This window comes from Pelophylax lessonae, assembly GCF_965119305.1.
Source record: "Pelophylax lessonae genome assembly, chromosome: 2".
Classification (NCBI taxonomy): Eukaryota; Metazoa; Chordata; class Amphibia; order Anura; family Ranidae; genus Pelophylax; species Pelophylax lessonae.
In genome coordinates, this window is record NC_138769.1 from 612,049,089 (window position 1) to 612,076,532 (window position 27,444).

The window sequence follows — 27,444 nt, forward strand, 5'->3', positions numbered from 1 at the left end:
TACATCAAAAGGCCTTGCTCTCCATAGCTCTTGCGGTCTTCCATCATTCTGTCCATCATGTAACCACTTTCTCTGGTCTTCCTATGGATCAAATCGGAGACAGCCTGTGGAGTGGAAAACAAAGCGGATTATCTGTTCCTTCTAATAATACATATACAGTAGATCCCAGCCCTTCAGCTACAATCTCTCCTCTAACTGACTTCTTGCCTGGATCTCTGACCAACACTTTTCCACCTGCCTGTATCCACTTCTGACCCTCCCAAAGAATATCAATAGGGAGGAGAGGAAATATACTGATATTTCCCAGAAGATCACTGCTGTTTATTTTGGAAGGTTTGATATTATAGAGCCTCAGTTTCCACTCTTGCTGGGAAGTATCCACTAACCAATCAGAGTCCCAGCCACTGTCCTGAAGCTCATCTGCCAATGCAAATATAACTTCAAACCTTCCTGCCAGATTCCCTCTCATTCCTAGATAGGCTTCAGCTTCAGATGCGTCACTCTTGGTTTCTATGTCATGGGAAGCAGTAACTTGGTACCTGTTAAACCCTGTTCTTTCAGGAACCTTGTGTAAATACTGAACTCTGCACTCTAGCTGTGGAATCTGCATCCCAGCCCCAACCATCCTTTCATATGGTGTGCTTTTGGCTAGTGGCCTAGAATTTAGCAACATGACTGCCTGTGTGAGGACCCGATCCCACCCCCTTAGTGTACATGTGGGTGTAAGTTTGCGTATCTGGTCCTTCAATAGCCCATTGTATCTTTCAATCAAACCTGCTGCCTGTGGATGGTATGGGATGTGGCACAACCAGTACACTCCAGAATCTTTGGCCCATTGCTGTACTGTTGATCCGGTGAAGTGTGAGCCATTATCACTTTGGACTTGTTTGGGACAGCCGTACGCAACAACAATTTTCTGTAGCAGTTGAAGTGTTGAGGCTTGATCTGCACGTTTGCACGGATGAACAAACAAAAGTCCTGAATAGGTGTCCACTGCAGTGCAACAATACCTCAGTCCATTGTTTCCCCGGGGCAGGGGACCGATGAAGTCAATCTGCCAAATCTCTGCAGGCCTCTCTCCCCTCTTAATCGACCCGGTGGAGTACTTTTGCAATGGCCATTGTCGCACTTCTCCACACACTGTACAGTTGCCTATTACAGTCCTTATCATGTCCATTGATATGGGCAATCCTCTTTGCTGTGCCCATTCATATGTGGCTTTCTGCCCCAAATGTCCAGATTGCTTGTGGGCCCAGTTGGCCAAGTTCATCAAGACAGGATTAATTGGCACAACTGCATTCACCTTGGCAATTTCGTCTGCCACTCTGTTATAGTTCTCAAAGTCTGGGACCAGGGGCACATGTGCATCAACATGCCCCACTTTTATGGTGCGGGAGTGAGCTTCCTTCCAGATGAAGTCCCAGACTTCCTTGCCTCCCCACACCACCTTTCCATGAATCAACCATTCATTGGACTTCCACGTGGGCATCCAAGTTGTCAGTCTTTTAAAGACCGCCCAGCTGTCAGTGTAGATAGTGAAATGGGAAGAAGGATCCTCCTGAAGAGTCATCACTACAGCTTTCAACTCTGCATACTGACTGGACCCTCCAATTCCGGTCTCCTTCAGGACTGTGTCTGTACTCGGGTTGTAGGCTGCTGCTGTCCATTTACGACCAGACGAGGTGACTATGGCTGAACCATCAGTGAACCATGCTGACTCCTTCATCTTAACTGACAGAGACTCAAAGGGTGGAGCCTCGTGAATGGGGGATGACTGCAGCACAGGAATTTCTTCTTCTGTATGGGTGCTGGTAAAAGTGACAAGCCCAGCCAACTGTTTTGAAATGTCTCTGACATCCCCAGCTGCAATACCCCCTCTTTCTTGAAGGTACCATTTCAATTTCATTAGTGTTTGGTTCTGGGCTACAGCTGCCCTAGTGGTCAGTCATCTCTCACCCATCCTGCTATTGGCAATGCAGTATGGATGGTGACTGTGTCCTTTCCTGTAATGGTCTCTACGTGTTGAAGTGCTGTGTAGGCCCCAAACAGGTACTTCTCTAGGGGCGTGTATCTCTTCTGTGCCCCTGTAAGTTGTTTGGACCAAAATCCAATGGGTATTGCTCTCAGTCCCTTCTTTTCATTTGGCTGCCACAGACTCCAAGATATTGTACCATCCTGCTCAACTACATCCAGCTGAAATGGTACTCCTTGTCTCACAGGTCCCAATCCTTGATGCTGCAAAATGGCTTCTTTAGCAGCCAGGAATGCGGTCCGCTGCTCTGAACCCCATGTGAACTTAGTCCTTTTTCTTGTGACATTGTATATAGGCCTCAGAATCAGTCCAAGATGTGGGATGAATGATCTCCAGAATCCCACAACTCCAATGAACTTCTGCGCCTCCTTTTTGGTAGTAGGTGGCAACAATGCCTGGATAGTTTGCACAACTGTCTCTGGAATTTTCCTCTGTGGCCCAGTCCACATCATTCCCAGGAATTTCACCTCTGTGGCAGGTCCTTGGACTTTGTCTCTGTTGATAGCCCACCCTCTGTTCTCCATGTGCTGTATCAGCAGGTGCAGTGCTTCAGTTACATCTTCCTTTGTTCCAGAGATCATGATGTCATCAATGTAGTGAAACACAGTGACTTTCAGATTTAGGGTGCTTAAATCTCGGGCAATCAGTCCATGACAAATCGTTGGAGAATGAAGGTATCTTTGAGGAAGGACAGTGAAAATGTACTGGCGGCCATTCCACACAAAGGAAAACTGGTTCTGACACTCTGGGTCTATTGGAATCGAAAAGAAAGCATTAGCCAGGTCTATCACAGCATGATATTCTCCTGCCTCTTTAGCAATTTTCTCAATGATTGAGATCATATCCGGTACAGCTGACTTTAATGGAGGTGCCACTTTGTTTAGACCTCTGTAATCCACAGTCATTCTATATGTCCCATCAGGTTTCTTTACTGGGAACACCGGAGATGAGAATGGACTTACAGCAGGTCTAAGGATCCCTACTCTTAACAGTTCATGAATAGTCTCCCCAATTTCTTTGTGGCCTCCAGGAAGTCTGTATTGCTTGAGACAGACTGGCTTCTCTGGTGGAGGAATAAAGACAGGGGTCCATTTTGCATGACCTCTGACCACAGCCTTCACCGCCCTGACCAGATACGTTTTATCAGGATACCCGAATGTGAATGTACCTTGTTCAGTCTGAATAGACTGACCTTGAAGTACATCCATCCCAAGAATATTTTCAGGTAACTCTGATACCAAAACATTTGTCCAAAATCCTGGTCCCTTGCCAATAGCCAATTTCGCCCGTGTCCTAACTGCTGGTGTGGTTTGCCCACCCAAACCTTCTACATAAATCACTTGTCCTTTGTGATGGGAAGGATCTCCTTGCAAAAGTGTAACTTCAGCTCCAGTATCCACTAAAGCCATGACATGTGTAGGAGGAGACGACTTCCCCCACCATACAGTGACAGGTGCATATGGGCGTCGGTCTCCTGCTGTCACTGTTCTTATTGCTATTACAGGAGACCCACCTTCCCTTCATAAAGAATAAGGAACCTCCCAATCCCCTTTTCTAATTCTCTCTAAGTCCTCCTCAGGATAAAGGGATTTGGGTTTGGGTTCATGTTCAGTTTTGGGAATGGGTTTGGGACTAACAGGAGGGGTCTGTTCTGTTGTCTCTAAATCTAGGCTGATGTTATCTTCACTAGGATTAGTGTTTCTAACCCTGACAGTTTTCCCCACTAAATGTTTCCACCGCTTCAAAATTTCTGCAGTAGAGATGCCATCTATCTCACTTTTAGGTACTCCTGCCTTTAACCACTTGCCTACTTTGCACTTAAACCCCCTTCCCATCCAGACCAATTTTTAGCTTTCAGTGCTCTCACACTTTGAATGACAATTGCGCGGTCATGCAACACTCAACCCATATAATTTTTTCGTCCTTTTTTTCATAGAAATAGAGCTTTCTTTTGATGGTATTTATTCACCGCTGGGCTTTTTATTTTGTGCGCTATAAATGAAAAAAGACCGCAAATTTAAAAAAAAAACATTTTTTTTTTAGTTTCTGTTATAAAATTTTGCAAATTAGTAATTTTTCTTCATAAATTTTGGCCAAAATGTATACTTCTACATATCTTTGGTAAAAATAACCCAAATAAGTGTACATTATTTGGTCTGCGTGAAAGTTAGAGAGTCTACAAGTTATGGTGGTAATCATTGAAAATTGATCACGCCTAATGTACTGACAGCCTATCTCACTTCTTGAGACCCTAACAAGCCAGGAAAGTACAAATGACCCCCAAATGACCCCTTTTTGGAAAGTAGACATTCCAATGTATTTAATAAGAGGCATGGTGAGTTTTTTGAAGTTGTCATTTTTTCCCACAATTCTTTGCAAAATTAATTTTTTTTTTTTTTTCCAAAATTGTCATATTCAACAGGTTATTTCTCTCACATGGCATATGCATACTTACAACTACACCCCAAAACACATTCTGCTACTCCTCCTGAGTATGGCGATACCACATGTGTGAGACTTTTTTACAGCCTGGCCACATACAGAGGTCCAACATTGAAGTAGCACCTCCAGGCGTTCTCGGAGCATAAAATACACTTTTCATTTCTCAACCACCTATTACACTTTTGAAGGCCCTGGAGCACCAGCACAATGAAAAAGCCCACTAAATGACCCCATTTTGGAAAGCAAACACCCCAATGTATAATCTATGAGGCATAATGAGTCTTTTGAACATGTCATTTTTTTCCAGAATCTTTCGGAAAATGTGGAAAAAAAATGAAAACGCATTTTTTTTACACAAAGTTGTCAATTTATAAGATATTTCCAACACATAGCATGTACATAGCAAAAATGACACCCCAAAATACATTCTGCTACTCCTCCTGAGTATGGCGATACCACATGTGTGAGACTTTTTTATAGCCAGGCCACATACAGAAGTCCAACATTGAAGTAGCACCTCCAGGCGTTCTCGGAGCATAAAATACACTTTTCATTTCTCAACCACCTATTACACTTTTGAAGGCCCTGGAGCACCAGCACAATGAAAAAGCCCACTAAATGACCCCATTTTGGAAAGCAAACACCCCAACGTATAATCTATGAGGCATAATGAGTCTTTTGAACATGTCATTTTTTTCCAGAATCTTTCGGAAAATGTGGAAAAAAAATGAAAACGCATTTTTTTTTACACAAAGTTGTCCATTTATAAGATATTTCCAACACATAGCGTGTACATAGCAAAAATGACACCCCAAAATACATTCTGCTACTCCTCCTGAGTATGGCGATACCACATGTGTGAGACTTTTTTACAGCCAGGCCACATACAGAAGTCTTACATTGAAGTAGCACCTCCAGGCGTTCTCGGAGCATAAAATACACTTTTCATTTCTCAACCACCTATTACACTTTTGAAGGCCCTGGAGCACCAGCACAATGAAAAAGCCCACTAAATGACCCCATTTTGGAAAGCAAACACCCCAACGTATAATCTATGAGGCATAATGAGTCTTTTGAACATGTCATTTTTTTCCAGAATCTTTCGGAAAATGTGGAAAAAAAATGAAAACGCATTTTTTTTACACAAAGTTGTCCATTTATAAGATATTTCCAACACATAGCATGTACATAGCAAAAATGACCCCCCAAAATACATTCTGCTACTCCTCCTGAGTATGGCGATACCACATGTGTGAGACTTTTTTACAGCCAGGCCACTTACAGAGGTCCAACATTGAAGTAGCACCTCCAGGCGTTCTCGGAGCATAAAATACACTTTTCATTTCTCAACCACCTATTACACTTTTGAAGGCCCTGGAGCACCAGCACAATGAAAAAGCCCACTAAATGACCCCATTTTGGAAAGCAAACACCCCAACGTATAATCTATGAGGCATAATGAGTCTTTTGAACATGTCATTTTTTTCCAGAATCTTTCGGAAAATGTGGAAAAAAAATGAAAACGCATTTTTTTTTACACAAAGTTGTCCATTTATAAGATATTTCCAACACATAGCATGTACATAGCAAAAATGACACCCCAAAATACATTCTGCTACTCCTCCTGAGTATGGCGATACCACATGTGTGAGACTTTTACGCAGTCAGGTCACATACAGAGGCCCAACATGCAAAGACACATAGCATGCACATACCATGAATTACCATGAATTACACCCCACAATACATTCTGCTGAGCAAAGGGTAAACAAAAGCTTACCTGTAGTTTTAGAAGCGCAGTTGTCCACAGGAGTTGAGTCCAGGCAGCAGGCAGGGACTTGGTCAGCAACAGTGCATGCAATTCTCCAGGCAAGGATACCAGTCCAGTGTCAGTGCATGCGGCAGGCAGAGGCATGATGGTAGTCCTGCAGGCAGAAGTAGGGCCTCTGTCGGGATAGAATGGGGACAGGGGTAGAGGCTTCTCCCACCCAAATCGCTTTGAAGCCTCCGGGATCCAGACCCTAATCTGAGAAGAACAACAAAAAAAATTGTTTTCTTCATCCAGAAAAACATTTCTGGTCCCCTCACATATGTGAGACCCCTGTGGTATGAATCCCACTACTTCAAGAGGCAGGCAAAAATCGTGGTCAAACAGTCCAGGGTCAGTTCCAGAGCAGGCAGAGGTATGAACAGAATCAGCAGGCAGAAGCATGGTCAAAAAACAGGCCAGGGTCAGTTCCGGAGCAGGCAGACATAGGTACAAAATCAGCAGGCAAAGGCGTCGTTGAATAACAGTCCAGGGTCATTTCAGGAGCATACAGTGGCATAAGGGGTGAAAGCGGAGGACTACGTTTACCATACTAATAATTTAGACAAGTATGGTAACGGCGGAAACAGTAGTCTACACAGAGGCCTGGTTGGGAAGGACACTGGGGACAATAATAACGGGTGTCTTTTCGAATTCCTGCCTTGGTACACACCCTACATTTTCTCTATCGCTCATTGACAGACGTAGTCTTCTTGATTCTCAAGAGCTGGGTTATGTTGTCTCCGCAGGAGTAGGACTAGGCAGAAAGACAAAACGTTCTGGCTCCACCTTAGGGGCAGTCCCTGAGGGTATATCCTCCCTCTCTCTGCTACAGGGAATCAGTTTTTTTCTGTCTAGTCAGGAGTAAGGACCTAAGCTCCTTGCTGGGATCTTTTTGGTCCTGGCAAGATTTTTTCTTTAGAAGAAATATTTTTTAGGTAGTTTTTTCTCCAGTGTTTTTCCTGTGAGATCTTCAAGCAAAAAACGCCGGACTGGGCGACACTAGTGGTCACCCCAGCCGGCCTACGAGCGCGCGCAGACCATTGCATTGCGCTTGGTCGGCCGCGACACATTCAAGTAAGTATGCGGGGCCGGGCGACGGGCTGGATGTTGAGATCCAGTGGTCACCCCGGTTTCTGCCTACGAGCGCGTGCAGACCAGAGCTCCGCGCTGGGTCGGCCGCGATGGAGTCCCAGTGGAGGGACTGACCTTGCGAGTTAAAAGTCTCGCTTGGACGCCAGGAACCTGAGAGTCGAGGCGTCCGGAGTGGTCCACAAACCCCCACCCCGGTGGAGAGGGTATTGTGAAGAGAGGGTGCCTGTCGGTTCGGTATGGTGAGTAAACGTTCCCTTTTTTCTTTCCTCGTTATGAGGCAGTATGAATTATGGGCCCCTCCATACATGGTCAGTATATATCTGACACTAAAAGTCCCCCTTGTAAATACAGTATGTGTTTGTGGGAAGTGGACTTGGTTTGAGAGCTAACACTCTACCCAGCAGACTGTAGCATTACAGCAGACATAGGAGGTATAATCCTACCTTATTTGTAGTGTATCTCCTGTAGATTTATCAATCGCCACTCAGCAGAGATGCAGGTGGATGTGCTGGGAAAAACGATTTCGGCGGTCCGCCGCCATTTTGCCGTAGACCAGGTGCATGCATGTCCTCAGGTCACGCCAGCCGCCATGTTTTTGGAGTCGAATGTCTCCTATATGGGGGTGGCCATGTTTCATGAGCCCAGCTACCTCGTGGAGAGCTGGGAACGCCGGAAGGCGTACACAGGGGGCGGAGCCACGTCCTTCTACCCGGGAAAAAGCAACAGCTCCTTCCAGTCTGTAAAGACAGACGCTGACTGCAGTTGGTTGGAAACTTCACTGCATCGGTTGGTGAGCCTTGGGGGTCCCTCTCTCTCTCTGTGGGATCGAGAAGCAGGTACTCTGAGGGGCGCTATTGCGCTAGGGGGAGACACATAAAAAAAAAAAAAAAATTTAAAAAAAAAAAAAGAGGTATTTTTTATTTAAAAAAAAAAAAAAAAAAAAAAGTTTTTTTTTTTTTGTGTTTTCTGGCAAAGGTGTCCTGAATTATCATGGACCCTGCCACTCATGTATCTCCTCCAGATCCCCTCGAGGGGTCTGCGGGATCCTCCAGCACCCCACTGACGATTAAATCATTGTCCGCTATTATGGAAGCTTGTGTCCCGGGTGGAAGTGGCTTGTCAGGGACAGGGCGCAAGTAAGCGACCCCCGCCTAACCCCTTATTATCTGAAACCTCGGATTCAGACTCTGAGCCTATTTCTGCAGTTGCAGGTACTTCATCTGGTATTGGTGTCTCGTGTACTGTCTTTTCAGACAGTGAGGAGGATGTTTCGGCATCCGCCATAGCCCGAGAGGAAGCGTTGGTAAACGCACTCATTGTATCTGTTCAAGAGACCTTAAGATTACAGGGTATTCCGTCAGAAATAGCTGAAACTGAAATCCCTTTTGGGACTAAAAACGCATCTAGTGGCGAAGGTTTTTTCCATTGCCCAAATGTTTTGGCAATCCAATCAAAGAAGAATGGAGTCTGCCAAAACGCATTTCTACTATTTCTAAACGCATTAACAGGCGTTATCCGTTTGAGGAAACCCTCATTAAGAAATGGACAGAACCACCTGTGGTGGATTCACCAATTGCTAGATTGAATAAAGCCACGGTTATTCCTCTAGAAGACGCTCCGTCTTTTAAAGATCCAGTGGATCGCAAGATAGAAGCTATGTCTCGCACCAGGTTTACCTTGATTGGATCAGCTTTCAGACCAATAATTGCTATTGGTCTGGTTTCGCAGGCTGTAACTGTATGGACCAAGTGGTTACGCCGGGACCTAGAAGAGGTCCCTCAGGCGGTATCAGATTTGTTGGAACAGATGATACAGGGGTTACAGTTTGTGTGTGATGCGGCGTTAGACGCCACTTCATTATTGGCACGAGCATCTGTCTCAGCGGTGGTTCTCAAGCGTACACTGTGGCTAAAAGGTTGGTTAGCCGACCAAGGTTCCAAAAAAGCATTGGCTAATTTCCCCTTTTTAGGAGAGCGTCTATTTGGAGCCAACTTAGATGAGATCATTAAAGATCTCACGGGTGGAAAGAGCACCTTTTTACCGCAAGATTTTAAAGGTAAAGGAACTCGTCAAAGACGAGGGCCTTCTTTTTCTGCTCACAAGAGGTTTTTTCGTCCCGCGGGTGAAAAAATTAAGTCCTCCAAAGCTCCTGCAGGAGGCGTCAGGGGTCGTTGGTCGGGCAAGCAAAAGCCCGCCCCCTCTAGACCTCAAGATAAACCGTCCAAAGCCTGAAGGTGCGCCCCCACCCATAACTGGGGTGGGGGGACGTCTTCGCCGGTTCCCGGATCCATGGCTTTCCAGAATCCCGGACAGATGGGTTTGCGAAGTCATAAGGTCAGGGTACAAGATCGAGTTTCGATCTCTCCCACCGGCGCGATTCTTCCCTTCCAATAGCCGACTATCCCCGGATCGTTTAGACGATCTGTGGAGAGCAGTCACAGATTTACTACAACAAGGAGTGGTAGTCCACGTTCCTTGGACAGAACGCTTTCAGGGGTTTTTATTCAAACCTATTTACAATACTCAGGAAAGAGGGCAAAGTGCGTCCAATTCTGGACTTAAGGGCACTCAATTCTTTTGTCTACATAAGAAGATTCAGAATGGAGTCCATTCGCACAGTAGCAGCCTTTCTGCATCCAGGGGATGTCCTAGCGTCCATAGACATCTAGGACGCATATCTTCACATTCCCATTTTCGCAGGACATCAGCGGTTTCTACGTTTTTCCGTAGAAGAGAACCACTATCAGTTTGTGGCGTTACCTCTCGGTCTCGCCACGGCTCCGCGGGTCTTCACGAAGGTGTTGGCCCCAATGTTGGCACTTCTGCGCCAAAGAGGCATATCGATTCTAGGTTACCTAGACGATCTTCTGCTTCATGCAGAGTCTCCTCAGACCTTGCTACAAAACATAGAAATTACTATGATTTCTTTACAGGAATTCGGGTGGCTGGTGAACCAGCAAAAGTCATTTCTGGTTCCCACCCAGAGGCTCGAATATCTGGGTCTAATTCTAGACACAGTCAGGACAAGAGTTTTTTCTTCCGGTAGGGAAACTCCGAAAGATTCAATCAGCAGTCCACCAACAGCTGGTCTTCCCTTCGGACTTGCATGAGGGGTCTGGGGTTGATGGTGGCTTCCTTCGAAGCAGTCCCATTTGCCCAGTCCCATACCCGAATTCTTCAGCAAGAGATTCCTCTCAGATGGAATCGGAATCCGGAATCCCTGGACAATCAGATCCGATTGAGCAAACAGACCAGAGAGTCTCTGGTCTGGTGGCTTCGGTCTCCGATGCTCAGCCAGGGAAAGTCATTTCTGCCAATATATTGGACGACAGTGACCACGGATGCCAGTCTATCCGGATGGGGAGGAATTCTCGGTCAGTTATCTGTCCAGGGACTTTGGTCCCCGGAAGAATCCAGATTACCGATAAATGTATTGGAACTGAGAGCGATCAGACTTTGTCTGATTCACTGGACCGAGCAGCTCCAGGGCAGCCCGGTTCGGATCCAGTCGGACAACGCCACGGCCGTGGCTTATGTCAATCACCAGGGGGGCACCAAGAGTGTCCGAGCGGCCAAAGAAGTGGCTTGCATTCTTCGCTGGGCGGAACGATTTGTTCCAGCAATCTCTGCGGTGTTCATTCCGGGGGTGGAGAATTGGCAGGCAGATTATCTCAGCCGTCAGACTCTGGATCAGGGGGAATGGTCCCTCCATCCAGACGTTTTCCACCAGTTGTGCCTACGATGGGGCACCCCGGATATGGATCTGTTGGCATCTCGATTCAACAGGAAAGTTCAGAGATTCGTGGCTCGCTCCCGCGATCCTCTAGCAGAAACCGCAGACGCACTGATCGCCCCGTGGGGGCAATACCAGCTAATGTATGCCTTCCCTCCTCTTGGGTTACTGCCAAGACTTCTTCGCAAGATAGAGGAGGAAGGAATTCCAGTAATCCTGGCAGCTCCGGACTGGCCTCGTCGAGCTTGTTACGCCGACTTGGTCAGACTGATGGCGGACGTCCCGTGGAGACTTCCTCTCAGGGAGGATCTACTGTCTCAGGGACCGATCTTCCATCCTGCTTTACGATCGCTGGTTTTAAATGGCCTGGTTATTGAGACCCAGGTGCTGAAGGACAAGGGATTGTCAGCTTCAGTTATTCCTACTCTAGTTAAAACAAGGAAAGCGACTTCCAGAAAGATTATCATCGTACATGGAAGTCTTATATTGTGTGATGTGAATCCCTTGGGTTCCATCTACATCTTTATTCGGTAGTCTGAATATTGGCTTTCTGCAACAGGGAGTTGAGCAGAAGCTGGCCTTGAGTGTTATCAAGGGTCTGGTTTCAGCATTTGCTATCTTCTTTCAGAAGCTTTTGTCTACTCATTCCTTGGTGCGGAATTTCATCCAGGGGGTGCGACACCTGGCTCTGCCAGTGCACGCGCCGTTACCATCCTGGGATCTTAATTTGGTGCTGTCGGTTCTTCAGACACCTCCCTTTGAAAATATCAGGGAGATTCCCTTGCTTACTTTATCCCAGAAGGTGGTCTTCTTGGTGGCTATCACTTCTGCACGCAGGGTGTCAGAACTGGCTGCATTATCCTGTTGTTCCCCAGATCTGGTGGTTCATAGGGATAAGGTTGTTCTTCATCCGAATCCATCCTTCCTTCTAAGGTGGTTTCAAAGTTTCATTGAATGAGGACAGTGTATTGTCCTTCCTATGTCCTTAGCCCAATCATCCTCGAGAATTTGCATGGCATTCCTTGGATGTAGTTCGGGCGATCAGGATATATTTGAATACTACGGATTCAATTTGTAAGACGGATTCACTGTTTGTGATCACGGATGGCCCTAAGAAGGGGTTGCCTGTTCTGCTGCGACCATCTTTAGATGGATCAGACAGACGGTGGTATAGGCTTATTTTATCTAAGGGTCGGGATCCCCCGTTCCCTGTTAAGGCGCATTCTACTCGGGCGCTTAGAGTTTCCTGGACCTTCCGCCATCAGGCGTCAGTGGTTCAGGTTTTCAAGGCGACTGTTTAGTAGTCGGTTCATACCTTTACAATATTGTATAAGGTTTATGTGATGGCATCGTCAGATGCCTCTTCTGGCTGCAAGGTTCCTGCAGGCCACTGTTTGAGGAGACTGTTGGTCTACCTCGAGGATTTGTGGGGTAGGTCTCATCTGTTTACTCGATGAGTCCTTTGATACTTCTGGTTGGCTCCGGTTGGGCCTTCTAGATTGGATTTTGATTCTGTCAATCCCACCCCTCATTTTGTGGCACTGCTTCTGGATGTCCCAGCTCTTGAGAATCAAGAAGACTACGTCTGTCAATGAGCGATAGAGAAAAATGGATTTTTGTAAGATCTTACCGTAAAATCCTTTTCTCTTAAGCTCATTGACAGACGTAGTACCCGCCCCTCTATCATTGAGTTGGGTTGGGTTAAATTCTCTGTACTGCTTTAAAACAGAACTGATTCCCTGTAGCAGAGAGAGGGAGGATATACCCTCAGGGACTGCCCCTAAGGTGGAGCCAGAACGTTTTGTCTTTCTGCCTAGTCCTACTCCTGCGGAGACAACATAACCCAGCTCTTGAGAATCAAGAAGACTACGTCTGTCAATGAGCTTAAGAGAAAAGGATTTTACGGTAAGATCTTACAAAAATCCATTTTTTTCTGCCGTTTTTGGTCTCTTTGTGTGGGAGGGATTTTACTTGGAAAATGGCGTTCAGACAGTCTGCTTATTACGTCAGATCTAATGTTTTCTGGTGGGCCGTTTGGAAATATGAGGGTTGTGAAGATTTCCTCCAGGTAATAAAGGAAGGGTTGGGGGCTTTCGGTGGATTTGCGGTATAAAATGTAGGAATTGTATATGGCCAAATGAAAAATATAAATTGCTACTTTTTTGTACCAATGATAGGTACGTCTTGTGGGTAGATAGGGTTCCATCATTTGGTCGTTGAAATCCACTCCCCCCATGAATAAGTTGTACTCATGTACACATGTTGGCTTTCGGACTGGGCCATTCCTTCGTCGGGATTCCACATAGTTGTCATTGTGGATCGAAGACAACATGTAGACGTCTCTTCTGTCCCTCCACTTCACAGCCAGAACTTCCTCATTTCTCAGACTCGCCGTCTCCCCTCTTCTCAGCTTGGTGTTTACTAGCCTTTGAGGAAAGCCTTTCCGGTTTTTTCGGACCGTGCCACATGCAGGAGTCTTCTTTCTGTGAAGGTTTCGGAACAGGGGCAAACTGGTGTAGAAATTGTCTACGTACAGGTGGTAGCCTTTTTCAAGGAGAGGGTAAATTAGGTCCCAAACTACTTTCCCGCTTGATCCCATGTAGTCCGGACATTCAGGGGGATGCAGCTGGGTGTCCTTCCCTTCGTACACCCTGAAGGCATAGGTGTACCCTGTGGCTCGGTCACATAGTTTGTAAAGCTTCACCCCATAGCGGGCCCGTTTGCTGGGAATGAATTGTTTGATGCCCAGCCTGCCAGTAAATTTCACAAGGGACTCATCCACACATATATTTTGGTCTGGGGTAAATAATTGAGGGAATATTTCTGAAAAATAATTTAGAAGTGGCCGAATTTTGAACAGCTTGTCAAATGCTGGGGAATTTCGGGGAGGGCACTGGGTATTGTCATTGAAATGGAGGAACCTCATGATCATCAAATACCTAGCCCTGGGCATTACTGCAGAGTAGATGGGCATATGGTAGATTGGTTTGGTTGACCAATATGCTTGCAGTTCGTTTTTTTTATTGAGTCCCATGTTGAAGGTGAGGCCTAAAAATATCTTGAACTCCTCCACCGTTAGGTCTCTCCACTCAAAGGGACGGGAATAAAAAGATGTGGGGTTACTCTGGATAAATTGTTGTGCATACAGGTTGCACTGGGCCACAATGGACGTCAGCAGGTCCTCCGTAAAAATGAAACGGAAGTAGTCAATTGGGGCAAAGTTCTCCGTGTTGACCTGGACTCCTGGCTGGGCAGTGAAAGGGGGGATGGTGGCTTCTCCTGAGTTGGGAGGAAGCCACAGGGGGTTCAGAAGGGCATAGGGAAGGCTGGCGTTGGTCCTAACCCTTTGGGGGCGAGGTGACACCCCACTTGAGCTTGGCCTTTCTTGCCGAGGCACTGTGGTGCTGGTGGATGGCACTGCGGAGCTGGTGGATGGCACTGCGGAGCTGGTGGATGGCACTGCGGAGCTGGTGGATGACACTGCGAAGCTGGTGGATGGCACTGCGGAGCTGGTGGATGGCACTGCCTCCTCCTCACCAGAACGCCTTCGTTTGGCAGGCGGGCAGTATTCCTCCTCGTCGGAGTCGGTCTGCGTCCCGCTGCTAATGACCGGCTCGTAATTTACTTCGGAGTCAGACTCTGACTCCGAAGCAGAAAGCTCCCTGTCCATGTCCTCACTTATGATATTGAAGGCCTCCTCGGCTGAGAAAAATTTTTTTGCCATCGTTGGTGACACTGATGGGCACGGTGAGACTGATGGGCACGGTTAACTGGCTCACTGATGGGCACTGTGATGGGCTCTGTGGGCACTGGGCGGCACTGATGAGCACTGGGCGGCACTGATGAGCACTGGGCGGCACAGCTGAGCACTGGGCGGGCACTGATGAGCACTGGGCGGGCACTGATGAGCACTGGGCGGGCACTGATGAGCACTGGGCGGGCACTGATGAGCACTGGGCGGCACTGATGAGCACTGGGTGGGCACTGATGGGCACACTGATGAGCACTGGGCGGCACTGATGAGCACTGGGCGGCACTGATGAGCACTGGGCGGCACTGATGAGCACTGGGAAGCACTGATGAGCACTGGGCGGGCACTGATGAGCACACTGGTGGGCACTGGGCACACTGATGAGCACTGGGCGGCACTGATGAGCACTGGGCAGCACTGATGAGCACTGGGCGGCACAGATGAGCACTGGGCGGGCACTGATGGGCACACTGGTGGGCACTGGGCACACTGATGAGCACTGGGCGGCACTGATGAGCACTGGGTGGCACTGATGAGCACTGGACGGCACTGATGAGCACTGGGCGGCACAGATGAGCACTGGGCGGCACAGATGAGCACTGGGCGGCACTGATGAGCACTGGGCGGGCACTGATGGGCACACTGATGAGCACTGGGCGGCACTGATGAGCACTGGGCGGCACTGATGAGCACTGGGCGGGCACTGATGGGCACACTGGTGGGCACTGATGAGCACTGGGCACACTGATGGCACACTGGTGGGCACTGGTGATCACTGGTGGGTACTGGTGATCACTGGTGGGCACTTTTTTTTACACTTACGGTCTCTCCTCTCCTCACACTGCAGTCTGTGTGTGAGGAGGGAGAGCTGGCAATGAGTGATGATCTCAAATGTTTACATTTGAGATCATCTCTCATTGGATGCCTCGATCGTGACGAATGGCCGCTGTGATTGGCCATTCGTCACGATCTGTGATTGGCTGTGTCCAAGGGACACGGCCAACACAGATTATCCCCGGTGCGCGCTCGCGGGAGCGCGCGGGGAGTCTGTTACTACCGAGGCAATGACAGATGATCTCATATGTTTACATATGAGATCATCTCTCATTGGATGCCTCGATCGTGACGAACGGCCGCTGTGATTGGCCATTCGTCTCGATCTGTGATTGGCTGTGTCCAAGGGACACGGCCAACACAGCTTCTGCCCGATGCGCGCTCGCGGGAGCGCGCGGAGGGCTTGTTTATGGGAGGCCGTTTAAAAACGGCCTCCCGAAAATTCAAGTCCGCGCTGCAGCCGTATATAGGCTGTAGCGCGGATGTGAGGCGGTTAATAGGTCCACCCACATTTGTTTCCTAGAGATAACTAGCCTGTTTTTCTCTTCACCTCCTGTCTTCTCTCCCACATTCCCTTTCTTCTCTTTAAAAGTCCTTTTCAGCCTGTTCTCTGCCTGTCTGACCTTATCTACTGCCCTGACAGTTGTCTCCTCTAGCTCCCCCAACTGGCTTAAAAGGGTTGTTGCTTCATGAATTTTGCTGTTTAAACCCAGGCCTCCCAGCAAAGACAATAAATGAGCCCTGAGATTAAATGGTGCAGACTTCATTAGCTTAGAGCGCAGAGCAGACGTGAAGGGTTCCATATCTGGACCCATCCATTCTGGAAATGTATTTTTTCCGGTTATACAACCAATCTCACGTAACATGGAAATACCTTCTCCTAATGTTCTCCACGAGTAGGTATTTTCCAGGTCACTAGGATTTGCGTATACCCGGACTATACCATCTCTCACGAGGTCTAAAGCCCCGTACACACGTACCGATCGTCGTCATACAAACGTTCGTCTTTTCTCCCCGGGATGTCGATGTCTGTTGAAAAGTGCAAAGACAGCACAAGAATTTTGTCCGCCGACTTCAGCTGACTGCAGAAGTGATGTCATGTAATGGTTAACTTTCCCTGTGTTTTTTCTTTTCTGAGCATGCCCAGTCTTGCAAATCTGCGGTCTGTCGGCTGATTTCTGTACTGACTGGCGAACAGTCGTCCGTTCTGGTGTCCGCATACAAAAATTTTTATGTTTGCAAGAAAGACTCTTGTCCGCAGAATGTGCGCAGACAGCTGTCGGAGGCACCATACTAACAAGCGTACAATCGGCAGATCTTTCGTCCGCCAACGTTTGTATGACGACGATCGGTACGTGTGTACGGGGCTTAAGAGTGAAAAATTCACACTAAACTCTCGGGCTTTTCGCATGGCCTGACGCAATTGTGGATCATGGGTTAACACTCCCAAAGCCACTGTTTCCTTGCCTGACAAAACAACACTGTCCGCCCCTTCATCCCACAAACGTAAGAGCCAATTCAATAGGGGTTCCCCGGACCTTTGTTTGTATTGTTTTGCCAGCTCATGGAGTTCAGTTTGTGTAAACTCCCTGACTTCTTAAAATTCAACATCTCTGGGGTTGCGATAATGCACCTCCCCATCTGCCATATCCTCTCTATCATGTTGCCTTTTCCTATGCTTCGTAATGAGAGGTCTGGCACACTTTTTCTTTCCCATTGGATGATCATCATCAGAAACATCAAATTCTATCTCCTCATCCTCACTATCATTGGAGGAGACATCCTCACAATCCCAGTTTTGGGATGTGACAATGGCACGTACCCTGGCTTTACTAACAGGTTTACGTACCTTTCTTTTCCTTAAGGCATTAATTGATTTGGTCATGAGGGCTGCACACCGCTCTTGCAAATCATCAGCCCTACTAGCAGTTGAACGCACACACTCTGAAGCAACTGCTAGCTGGTCTTTCAATAACTTAACTTCTGCCCCTGCCTTCTCCCTTCTCTGTGATTCTGTATAGAGAGCATGAAGAAAATACCAGCCCACTGTGGAAACTGTCCTCTTCTCTGCTTTACTTAAATCCAACCCCTTAAGGCTAAAATCTACAAAATGATCTGAGATTTTATCACCCCAAGTCTTATTCAAAGGAGAAGCATACTTTGCAAATTCTTTAGCAAGAGACTCCCACTCATTGTCTCTGGCCCAGATAGGTAAACCACATTTCCTTCTAGACACCAGAAACCTCTGCAGCCTTGCTTTTCCTAAACAGCTTACGCAGCATTTTTTTTTTACCTAGCACAAGCTACACAACACACCACAGAAAACAAACAGGTCTGTTTCTGTTGAATTTATAGTGCAATCGCGGACGAGCCCCCAAACTGTTTTGCGTTTCTAGCAAGGGTTACTTTGCGGTACAACCAAGGAAACTTAGACCTTTGTGGTGTATAAATGTGCTTTTACTATAAAAAAAAAACAATCTGTACATGCAAAACTATTACAATATTTAGGAGCATAATACAAGACTAGCAGATACAGATAAAGATAAAGCAAATATACTTAACTAAAAAGAAGATTGCAGCCATGGAGTCCCGTTTGCTTTCGCACATGGCACAGAGAAAAGTCATCAGTCATTGCTTCATGGATGTTTCGTTTGAGACTCACTTCTTGCAGCTTTGAGCAGTCATTTAGACTTGTGATTAGGGATATACCATCCCCCCAAACCAACACCATTTGTCCTGAGGACAAAAGAGCTTTTTATCCATTGTTTGGACAGTGACTTTGAAGGGGGGGTTAGGCTTGGCCAAACTTCCTTCCAAATCTTTACAAAAGAAAGGTATCTTTAGTGAGCCACTGTTAAATATGCAATTTCCACAACAGCCCTCGCCTTAACCTTGTTGTAGAGAAATTGTGCATATTTTTCTCTTACAGCCTTCATGGGCAAAAGAAGAGCCTTTATTTTGTTATTATTTACACTCCCTTGTCAATTCAGATGTAAAATATTTTATTATGCTCATCAATACCTAAGTAGACAAACACCATGCCAGTTTTCTCCTCTAGTGACAGTTCATGTAGATTCTGAAAATGCAATTGACAGTGTTGTCAGAATAAGGACACTTTCCCTGGAATTCATAAAGACTGGCACAGACAAATTTTGCAAAAGTATCTCGCCTGCATTCTAAAAGTGTTTGCAGAATGCTCCAAATTCATATACCTGTCTAAAATGTGTACTTGATTTTGGCGCATGCTGTGCTACTTCCAGAATGCATGCGAGACACTATTACAAAATCTGTCTTTTGTACACCAAAAGAGAGTTGGTCTTAATTCGCTCCACTTTCGTGATGCGAAGGTACGGAGTGTCGGTATTTTATTTTAAATTTGGCCCATTCATTACACAACAATGTAAAAGTGGCGCATTTTAGAACTACCTGATTTGGTGCACAAGTCGATGTCAGTATCCAGAGTGTCACATATGCTTCATGAATTTGGCGCAATACAGTACTAAAATGGATTAACACTAGAAAAATGGGTCAGCAGCTTTCTTTTTAAATCTGTATCACCTTTTTCATTCAAACATTGGACTTACATGTATTCAAAATCTTGTTACATGTTTCTTCCCATATTTGATTTCTTGTAATTCTTTATAGGGCCAATTGCCATATTTATACTGTATATATTTCTTTTTTCTTATCCAGGACCTTCTGATGGACATTTACAGGAGTATTGGAGAACCAGACAGTTTGTATGGATGTGGTGGAGGGAAAATGCTTCACCCACTGGCCAGGTAATGTTGTCCACCCATGCTGAGTGAAATATGTAAGCTGACGTTGCTGACTTCCTCTGATAATTGTTACCTAGCTGTCCTGATCATCTCATGGTACTTCCTGAGTCACTGAACCAAATATTACTTTGACCTCACTTGTTTCATGCTTGTCCTGGATAGGGCAATCAGAATGTACTGAAGTAAGATATTTAGCATGACCCGCTGCAAACTAGCATTTATAGAAAGTAGACTGCAAAAACCACCTCCATGTTTCTCTCAGCATGTTTCATTTAAAGTTGAACAGTCAATACACAGATAATAAACATACATTATTGCTGATTTTCCTGCAGCGGGGAGGGGGAGTTCTGTGCTTGCAGTACTCAGATTTACAAAGCTCTGCCACACAGCCTAGTCCTTTCTGGCAGGGGAAGGGCCTGATCATTCTTTGTTGCAGTTGCTATTTCACTTAGAGATTTCTTCCAGTCACCTTTCCCAACAGTAACAGCAGAAGCAGCACTCTAATTCTGTCACTCTTCTCTCTCCTGGTATCAGCATGCTCCTTGCTCTGCAGCACATTTAATGAGTTTGTATTGCTGCTTCCACCACTCCCTGTCCAAGTTCTATTGTACAGGGACTGAAAGAGGCTAAAACCAAATCAGGTACTTGCACTGCCTGCTTTAAATGTTAAATGCATTTGATGAAGAATTATTGAATAAGCTGCAACAATTTGTGTCTTTAGCATCCACCTGGAGTACAAGTTTTAATATTTTATTTTCATATGAACATTGTGTTTTTTATCTAAATGTATTTGACCCTTTGTTATTGCTTAATTGTACCATACACAACCTACTAAAAAGTGATTCGATTTAAAGAGGTTGTAAACCCAAACATTTTTTTTTTTTAACCTGAAAGAGAAACACATAATGAGCTAGTATGCATCGCATACTAGCTCATTATGAAATACTTACCTTACAACGAGCCCCCGCCGTGCCACCCGCTTACCTCTATGACGGGTGACATGTTCAGTCGCCCGTCTTCCGGGATCGCGGCATCCGGCTATCTGATTGACCGGAGCCGCGGTGACCTCACTCCCCCGCGCGCGGGAGCCGACGGTCACGGCACGGGGCTCTGAAGGAACGGCACCAGCGGCCGTTTCTTCAGAGCGCATGCGCCAGTGACGTCACTGGCTGCATTGCATGTAAGGTAAATATCTCCTAAACGGTACATGTTTAGGAGATATTTACAGTACCTATAGGTAAGCCTTATCATAGGCTTACCTATAGGTAAAAGTTGCAGAGGAGGGTTTACTTCCTCTTTAAGGGCATTGCAAATGACAATGGAGCACTCCTTTTTTTTTTTTTTTTAAGCATACTGCCCCCAGTCAGTATTCCTGATCACCACCACAACAGTTATATGATGACAATATACTGCACTGGTTACAGTATGTAAAAAAAAAAAAGATTGTGGGGGGGAAAAAAAATTGTATTAAATTTTTTCAATTTCCAAAAATTGGGACAAAATATTACAACTTCAAAAAACACACCATGCTTCTTACTAAATACCACTGACTGTCTAATTTCCAAAAATGGGTCATTTGGGGGGAACTTGTACTGTCCTGGCATTTTAAGGGCCTGGAGAAATGATTTTTTTTTACTAAAGACATGTAGCAGAATACATTTGGCCTAAATTTATGAAGAAATTTGAGTTTATTGGATATATTTTATGACGGAACAGAACAGGTTTTATTTCAAAATTTTCAGGTTTTTTTTTCCATTTACATAGCTAAAAAATAAAAAAGCCCAGTGGTAATCAAATACCACAAAAAGAAAGCTCTATTTGTGTGAAAAAATATATCAATTTAATTTGGGTACAGTGTTGCATGACTGAGCAATTGCCAGTTAAAGGAGCGCAGTGCCGAATAGCAAAAAATGTCCTGGTCATGAAGGGGGTCCTTTTCTGAGGTCAAGTGGTAATATATCTAAGTGACACATTAGATTGTTAATCCATGGGAAATACATTTGCCGTAGGTTATAATGAAGAATTATTTTCCCTGTTGCAACACATTGGACCATACTTTAGAAGGGTTATTTTGCCTTTCATTGGATCATCTGCTGGCTTTGGGTTCTGAGAATGTAGGTTTATGATTCTTTTTTTTTTTTTTTGTCTTTTGGTTGAAATCGACAATCATGCCTTTTTTCAACCTGACTTACAACATGGCTATGCCCCAAGAGAATCTGGCATTTCATGGTAATAATAAAATATATCTAAAGTCAAACTTTTTAGCAAATGTGGTTAAATGTACATTTTTATTCATGTTGTATCAGAATTCGAACATATGAACATGAAGCCATGTGGGGAAAAGCCCTAGTAACCTATGACCTGGAAACCAGTCTTCCCTCTGCTACTCGCCAGGCTGGAATCATGCAGGTATGTCTTTTGGCTCGGTAATTTTTATTAAATGTTGTTAAAAATCGCATTATCCAGGGTGACGTAAACAGGTGACAATATAGAACAATGTCAAGTGTGAAAACAATAGGCAGATATAAGTTCCTTGGTGAATCCATAAATGCACCTTTTATATGTAAATGCAGCTGTGCTAAAACCACGAAACTCTACTTTTGTACACTCACTGATTTATATTTGAGTAGCTGTATAGGATGTCCCATTTGACTTTAAAAAAATAATAAAATAATGGCTCAGATATGCAGGAGGTGGCAATGGTACACCTTAAAGCGAAACAGACAAATAAAAATAATAAATTAATGCAGCTCTGTATTTATTAATACATCATTAAACATATTTTCCTAAATTAAAGCAGTACTTAAATTTGAATATGTATTAGCCCTTTGATGTTTATTGTACAGGTTATAATAGGAAAAGGCAGCAGAAGGAGCCATTCACTGATAACTGACAAATATATTGCAGGCTTTACAAAACTTTGGCTTGAGTCACATGTTGTCCACCTATCTGCGAGGCCTTGAGCATGAGAATGCGGACTGGTCTTCTGAACTCCAGGAGATTCGTTTCCAGGCAGCTTGGAGAAACATGCAATGGGACCAGAGCTCATCCTACAAGTAAACCTTGACTTTCAGATTGACTTCAAATTACTTTGTATTTATTTTGTCATTACTGTGTGTTATGTCTATAATTTATTTATTTTTTTTTAGAGGTGACGTGCCTGGGCCAGGCTATCATGGATCTCTCTACCATGCTGTACAGTCTCTGAGGGACAAAGAATTCTCCACTTTTCACGAGCATATTAAGTATGCCAGGCAAGTAGTAGTGCACCCTACATCCCATTGCTGGTCACAATGTAGTCATGCAGGGTTCTAGTTGGACTTCATGCTACATTAGTTACACATGTTTGCCACTGCCCTGGTATGCAAGCTTCACCTATTCCAAAAGTGGTACATAAATATTTATTTATTAATTAAATGTATGCATAGCAAAGCTTTTTTTTTGTGTTTTTTTTTTTTTCGTTTTAAGTAGTGTACAGAAGGGTTAAAGCCCCTGCCAGATAACTTTTTGCTGTCTGCATCCCAAAGGGGGGGTTCTAGCCTCCCCCCTAAAAAGCATATTTTCTGTCTGTGTTGCTAATTGGAGAGTTCCCCTCACTTTCTGTCAGATAAAACTTTGTCAGCAAGATAGAAATGAAGATAAAGACCAGAAGAGTTACTAATCTTTCATCTCTATCTAAAATACATTTTTTTTTTAAAAAATTTTTTTTTTTTTTTTTTTTGCCTAGCTGTCCAAAAAAAGCTGATTTTTTTTACTTTAAAAAAGTTTATTAAAGTGGATGTAAACCTTATTCATGAAATTTTAATGGCCACATATATCTGTAGTGTTTACTTATCTCTCTTCAGAGCCCTAAGTCCTCTGTCTTTCTGCTGCTTCAGTACTCTGTTATCAATATGATAACTTCTGACAAGTTCTTAAACACAAAAGATAAAAGCAGATGAAAATGTGTGTTGGGTGAGTGCTTAGAGATAGATTAGCAGAGAGCTGGTCTGTTTACAGCACAGCTCTCTATGTTTCTTCCTTCCTCTGCCTATGTAGAGGGGGGTGTGTGCCTTCCCTCCAATCAGCTGTCACACAGTGTATTCCAAGACTACACACCCAGTGCTGGAACAGGAAGGAACCATTCTAACACGATGTTCACTTTCTAACTAGTGTAGAAAGTGGAAGACAGCAGATATACAAATAAAACTTTTGTAGGGAGATTTGTTTAATCTCTGTGTATCCTCTGAGGCTTCACTGGGTATATGTGATGGTTAACATCCACTTTAAAGCAATTGTAAGAATATTACAAGAATGTAATATTACAGTAATTGAACAAGCATAATTGACATACTTTTATTATACATACCAACAACAAAAAAGAAAAACCCACAAATGGCAACATCAATAAACATACAGTATTGACTATCGGCAAGTAAAGACATTGGGGTATTCATTGTAAAGGGAGGTAAGCAGATATCAGCAGAGCTAGCTTCTTCTAGGTCTAAACAACGCACCCTGGTTTAAAAAGCTTGATATTGACTTTGAGTGCCTTTTTTCTCAGCTCATTTGTAAATACCTTAAGTTTATTTTTTAACATCTCTAGGGCTTCTGTAGACAGCCATTGCTTTACATCCAAACTTCTTTTCTGTTCCATTAAAGTGGTAGTAAACTCCACTATCTTACTTTTACCTACAGGTTAGCTTGTAATAAAGCTTACCTTTAGGTAAGATTAATATCTCCTATGTGTGCACCCTTTATGAGATATTCACGTGTTTGCTGCTGGTTACGTTACCTGTGCACTGCGCTCTGACTTGAGGGCACTGGGAATGTGCTGTCAATCCAGAGCTCTGTGCCTCAGGCGTGACTCCCGTGCGCATGCGTCTCGGTCATTTAATCATCCAAGGCCGTGAACCCAGATGAAAGACTGGGTGAAGATGTAAGCCCTTTCAGCTGTGCCAATGCACTGCTGCAGGGCTTCATTTTAGAGGTAAGCCTTTCTTAATGTGCTAGTATGCCATGCATACCTGTGTCTGTGGAAGAGAAAGAAAGTAAAATTTGTGTACACATCGTATTTTCCTTTTCTTGGAGTCCAAAGTCCATTGAGGGACACAGGTCCCCCCTCTGTGTATATGATAATGTTCTAGGTACTACTTTACTATAAAACCGAGGCATGCTGGTAGTAGGAGGGTTTTTTCTAGCTGGCCAACAGTTTGTTTTGTTTTTTGTTTGCCTGTGTCCAGTCCTCCTGTATACAGCCGTATAACTCAAAGGTGGAAAATTTACTGTGTGCCTGAATTGACTCCAAAAAAAGGATTTTACTGTGAGTACAAAAAAATCCCACTTTTTCTGCATTTGCAATACTATCAGCAAGGATATACTCCTATATATTTATTTTAGGTTCACTTTAATTAATCCTTTATTCTGCAGCAAGGGCATTTTCAGCATGACAGAAATCGGAATGCGTGAAAATTGTTGTTTGTAATTTTTTGTATTTTCTGTCTGTAGAGTTAAGGAAGTGGAAGAGCTGTGCAAAGGCAGCTTGGAGTCTGTGTACTCTCTATATCCCACACTGTGTAGGCTCCAAGCTATTGGAGAACTAGAGAACGCTGGGCAGATGTTCTCCAGGTACGTCTCAGGCAAACTTCTTGTTTAAGGTCAATCACTTATTAATGTGTTTGTTGTTTTTACTAGGTATTAGTGCAGTTATTTATCCTGTGTCATTTGTTTGCTTAACCTTGCAATGATGGGCTTACATATTGTGGCTGTAGTTTGTAGTGTCATAGCTGATCAACTCCCTTATGTTCATGCATTCATTCACCTAGCTTGACCCTATTCATTAGAGACAGACAACTTTTTGTTCTGGGTCATATAGCGCCCAGTGTATGCCTTTCCATTTCCTCTGTGTCCTATCACAAATTTGGGAATGCTAATGTAATGAAACCGTGATCCCTTTGTTAATTGTTTGCCTGTTTGTGTCTATGTCAACTCTAATTACTAGTTCTCACTTGCACAAGCACTACACTGGGAGAGCCAAGGATTGTGGGAAATCATTTTTTTCCCCACGAATTTTCCATTCTTAAGCCTAGTACAAACTATCTGTCTTTGAATGAAAAAAAACTGACAGCCACTGTACTAACAATTTGATGTTAGTACAGCGATCTCCCCCACTGAGCTGTTGTGTTCTGACAGGGGACCGGCCCGGAACACTCCAGTCAGTGCTCTCAGCCATTGGCTGAGAGTGGGGAGTGGGCGCTGGTCGGCTGTTGGTTTTCCAGCCTGCTCATCCGACAGAAGCAGGCGGAATGGACAGCTTCTGTCGGATCGGCCACCATACACACGGGCCGAATGTCAGCTGGTTTTTATTGGACCGGCCACCATACACACAGGCTGAATGTCAGCTGGTTTTTATTGGTCCGGCCGATATCGCCCAGCATTTGGCCCGTGTGTACTAGGCTTTAGACTACAGACAGAGGTCATGCGTTAACCTATGCAGTGCCATGCCTCATGTTTGACCACAAACTGAAATTTCTATCACCATAGTGCAAAGATTTAGACTCCTTTCACACCTGTATGACCTGAAAGTCGCACGACTTTGCTCGTGACTTGAAGCAATGCCTGTGTAATCATGAGGTCTGTGGTCCTCAAGTCGCATTAAAGCCAGACCAAAGTAGTGCAGGTATTCATTCGGAGTCGCTGTAACTTGAAGTCTCACAGATATGAATGGTACTATTTGGAAATCATGGGGTACGACTTGTCATGTGACTTTGCAGTCTAAAGTTGCAGGACATATCGCACAAATTTGAAAGGGGCCTTATTCCACTTATGGGTTGTTTGAAGAGGGCTAGAAATGACACCATAGGAGTATATGATAAGTGTACGTCCTATGCAGATAAAATAAAACACAAGGTGCAGGTAGGAAGGTTTATAATGCCTTTAACAAACAGTAAAGGAGCTTTAAAAGAAGCCATCCTGATATCTCTAGCTACGTGTCATTTTTAAGTAATTCATTCTTGTAGCTCCTTAAAGATCAAAACAAAAGCTCTAAAGTTAGATCAGTCTTTTTTTTGCTTTCAACAACTTTGAAAAGACTGCTGTGTTTACATTGGATTCTTCTCTTCATAGAAAGCAATACAAATTTTAAGCTGTACAAACATTGCCTTTATACAGTTTTCTAAAATGAGTTAAAATTATTCAAATCCTAACGTGTAGGGACACTATAACTGAATACTGGCTGAAATTTTATGATGCTGCAGATAGATATGTTAGCATATACTGTATTTGAAGAAGTATCATCAAATTCTCTGACAGTCAATAATAGTTGTGTGTTTGTATATGGGTTCATTTTATGGTTAGATACCATATTTTCTTGGGGATATTGGTGTTCAGTTGTTTTTAAAAACAGATTTTTTTTACTTTAAATTTCATATGGTAAAAATAAAATGCAATCAGATTAAATCTGTACTAGTGTGAATATGCAGAGACACCTATTCAGTTTTTTTCCCTCCAAATAATGGCTACCCCACCAAATCATTGCTTTTGGGTGTTTCCAGTGAAAGGCAAAGGTAATGGTACAGTATACAAAGACATTTTAGACAATTGTGCACTTTTATCCCCCTGTGCACAAAGCCAGGTTTATGAAGACAGTTTGTACATTTTGTGTAGGAGAATTTGAGTGGCATGCACAGAGCCCTAACCTCACCCCTTTGAACACCTTTGGCATGAATTGGAATGCTGACTCTTAGCCAGATCTCGTCCATCAGCAGCTGACCTCACAAATGTTTTTTTAGCAAACTTCCACAAACAATCAAATTTTGTGGAAAGCCTTTTCAGAAGGGATGAGACTATTACAGACACAAAGTGGGGCAACTCAGTATTGATGCCCATTGTTTTGCAGTATAATGTCCTTGAAGCTTGTACACATTTGATGGTCAGGCCTTCATAAACATTTGCCCATGTAGTGTATTGTATAAGCTTTAGTCCTCTGCTTAA

General features: G+C 44.4%; 1 protein-coding gene across 2 annotated transcripts in view; it reads left to right on the forward strand.

Moving 5' to 3' along the window:
* Nucleotides 1-27,444, forward strand: part of ATM (ATM serine/threonine kinase) — a 276,722-nt gene that overhangs the window by 160,397 nt on the left and 88,881 nt on the right. For both annotated transcript variants that reach the window (XM_082248434.1, XM_082248435.1), the window contains exons 40-44: nt 19,388-19,476; nt 21,780-21,882; nt 22,381-22,529; nt 22,623-22,727; nt 24,961-25,080. In XM_082248434.1, coding sequence (XP_082104560.1) covers nt 19,388-19,476; nt 21,780-21,882; nt 22,381-22,529; nt 22,623-22,727; nt 24,961-25,080 — 566 coding nt within the window. The remainder of the gene's footprint in view (nt 1-19,387; nt 19,477-21,779; nt 21,883-22,380; nt 22,530-22,622; nt 22,728-24,960; nt 25,081-27,444) is intronic.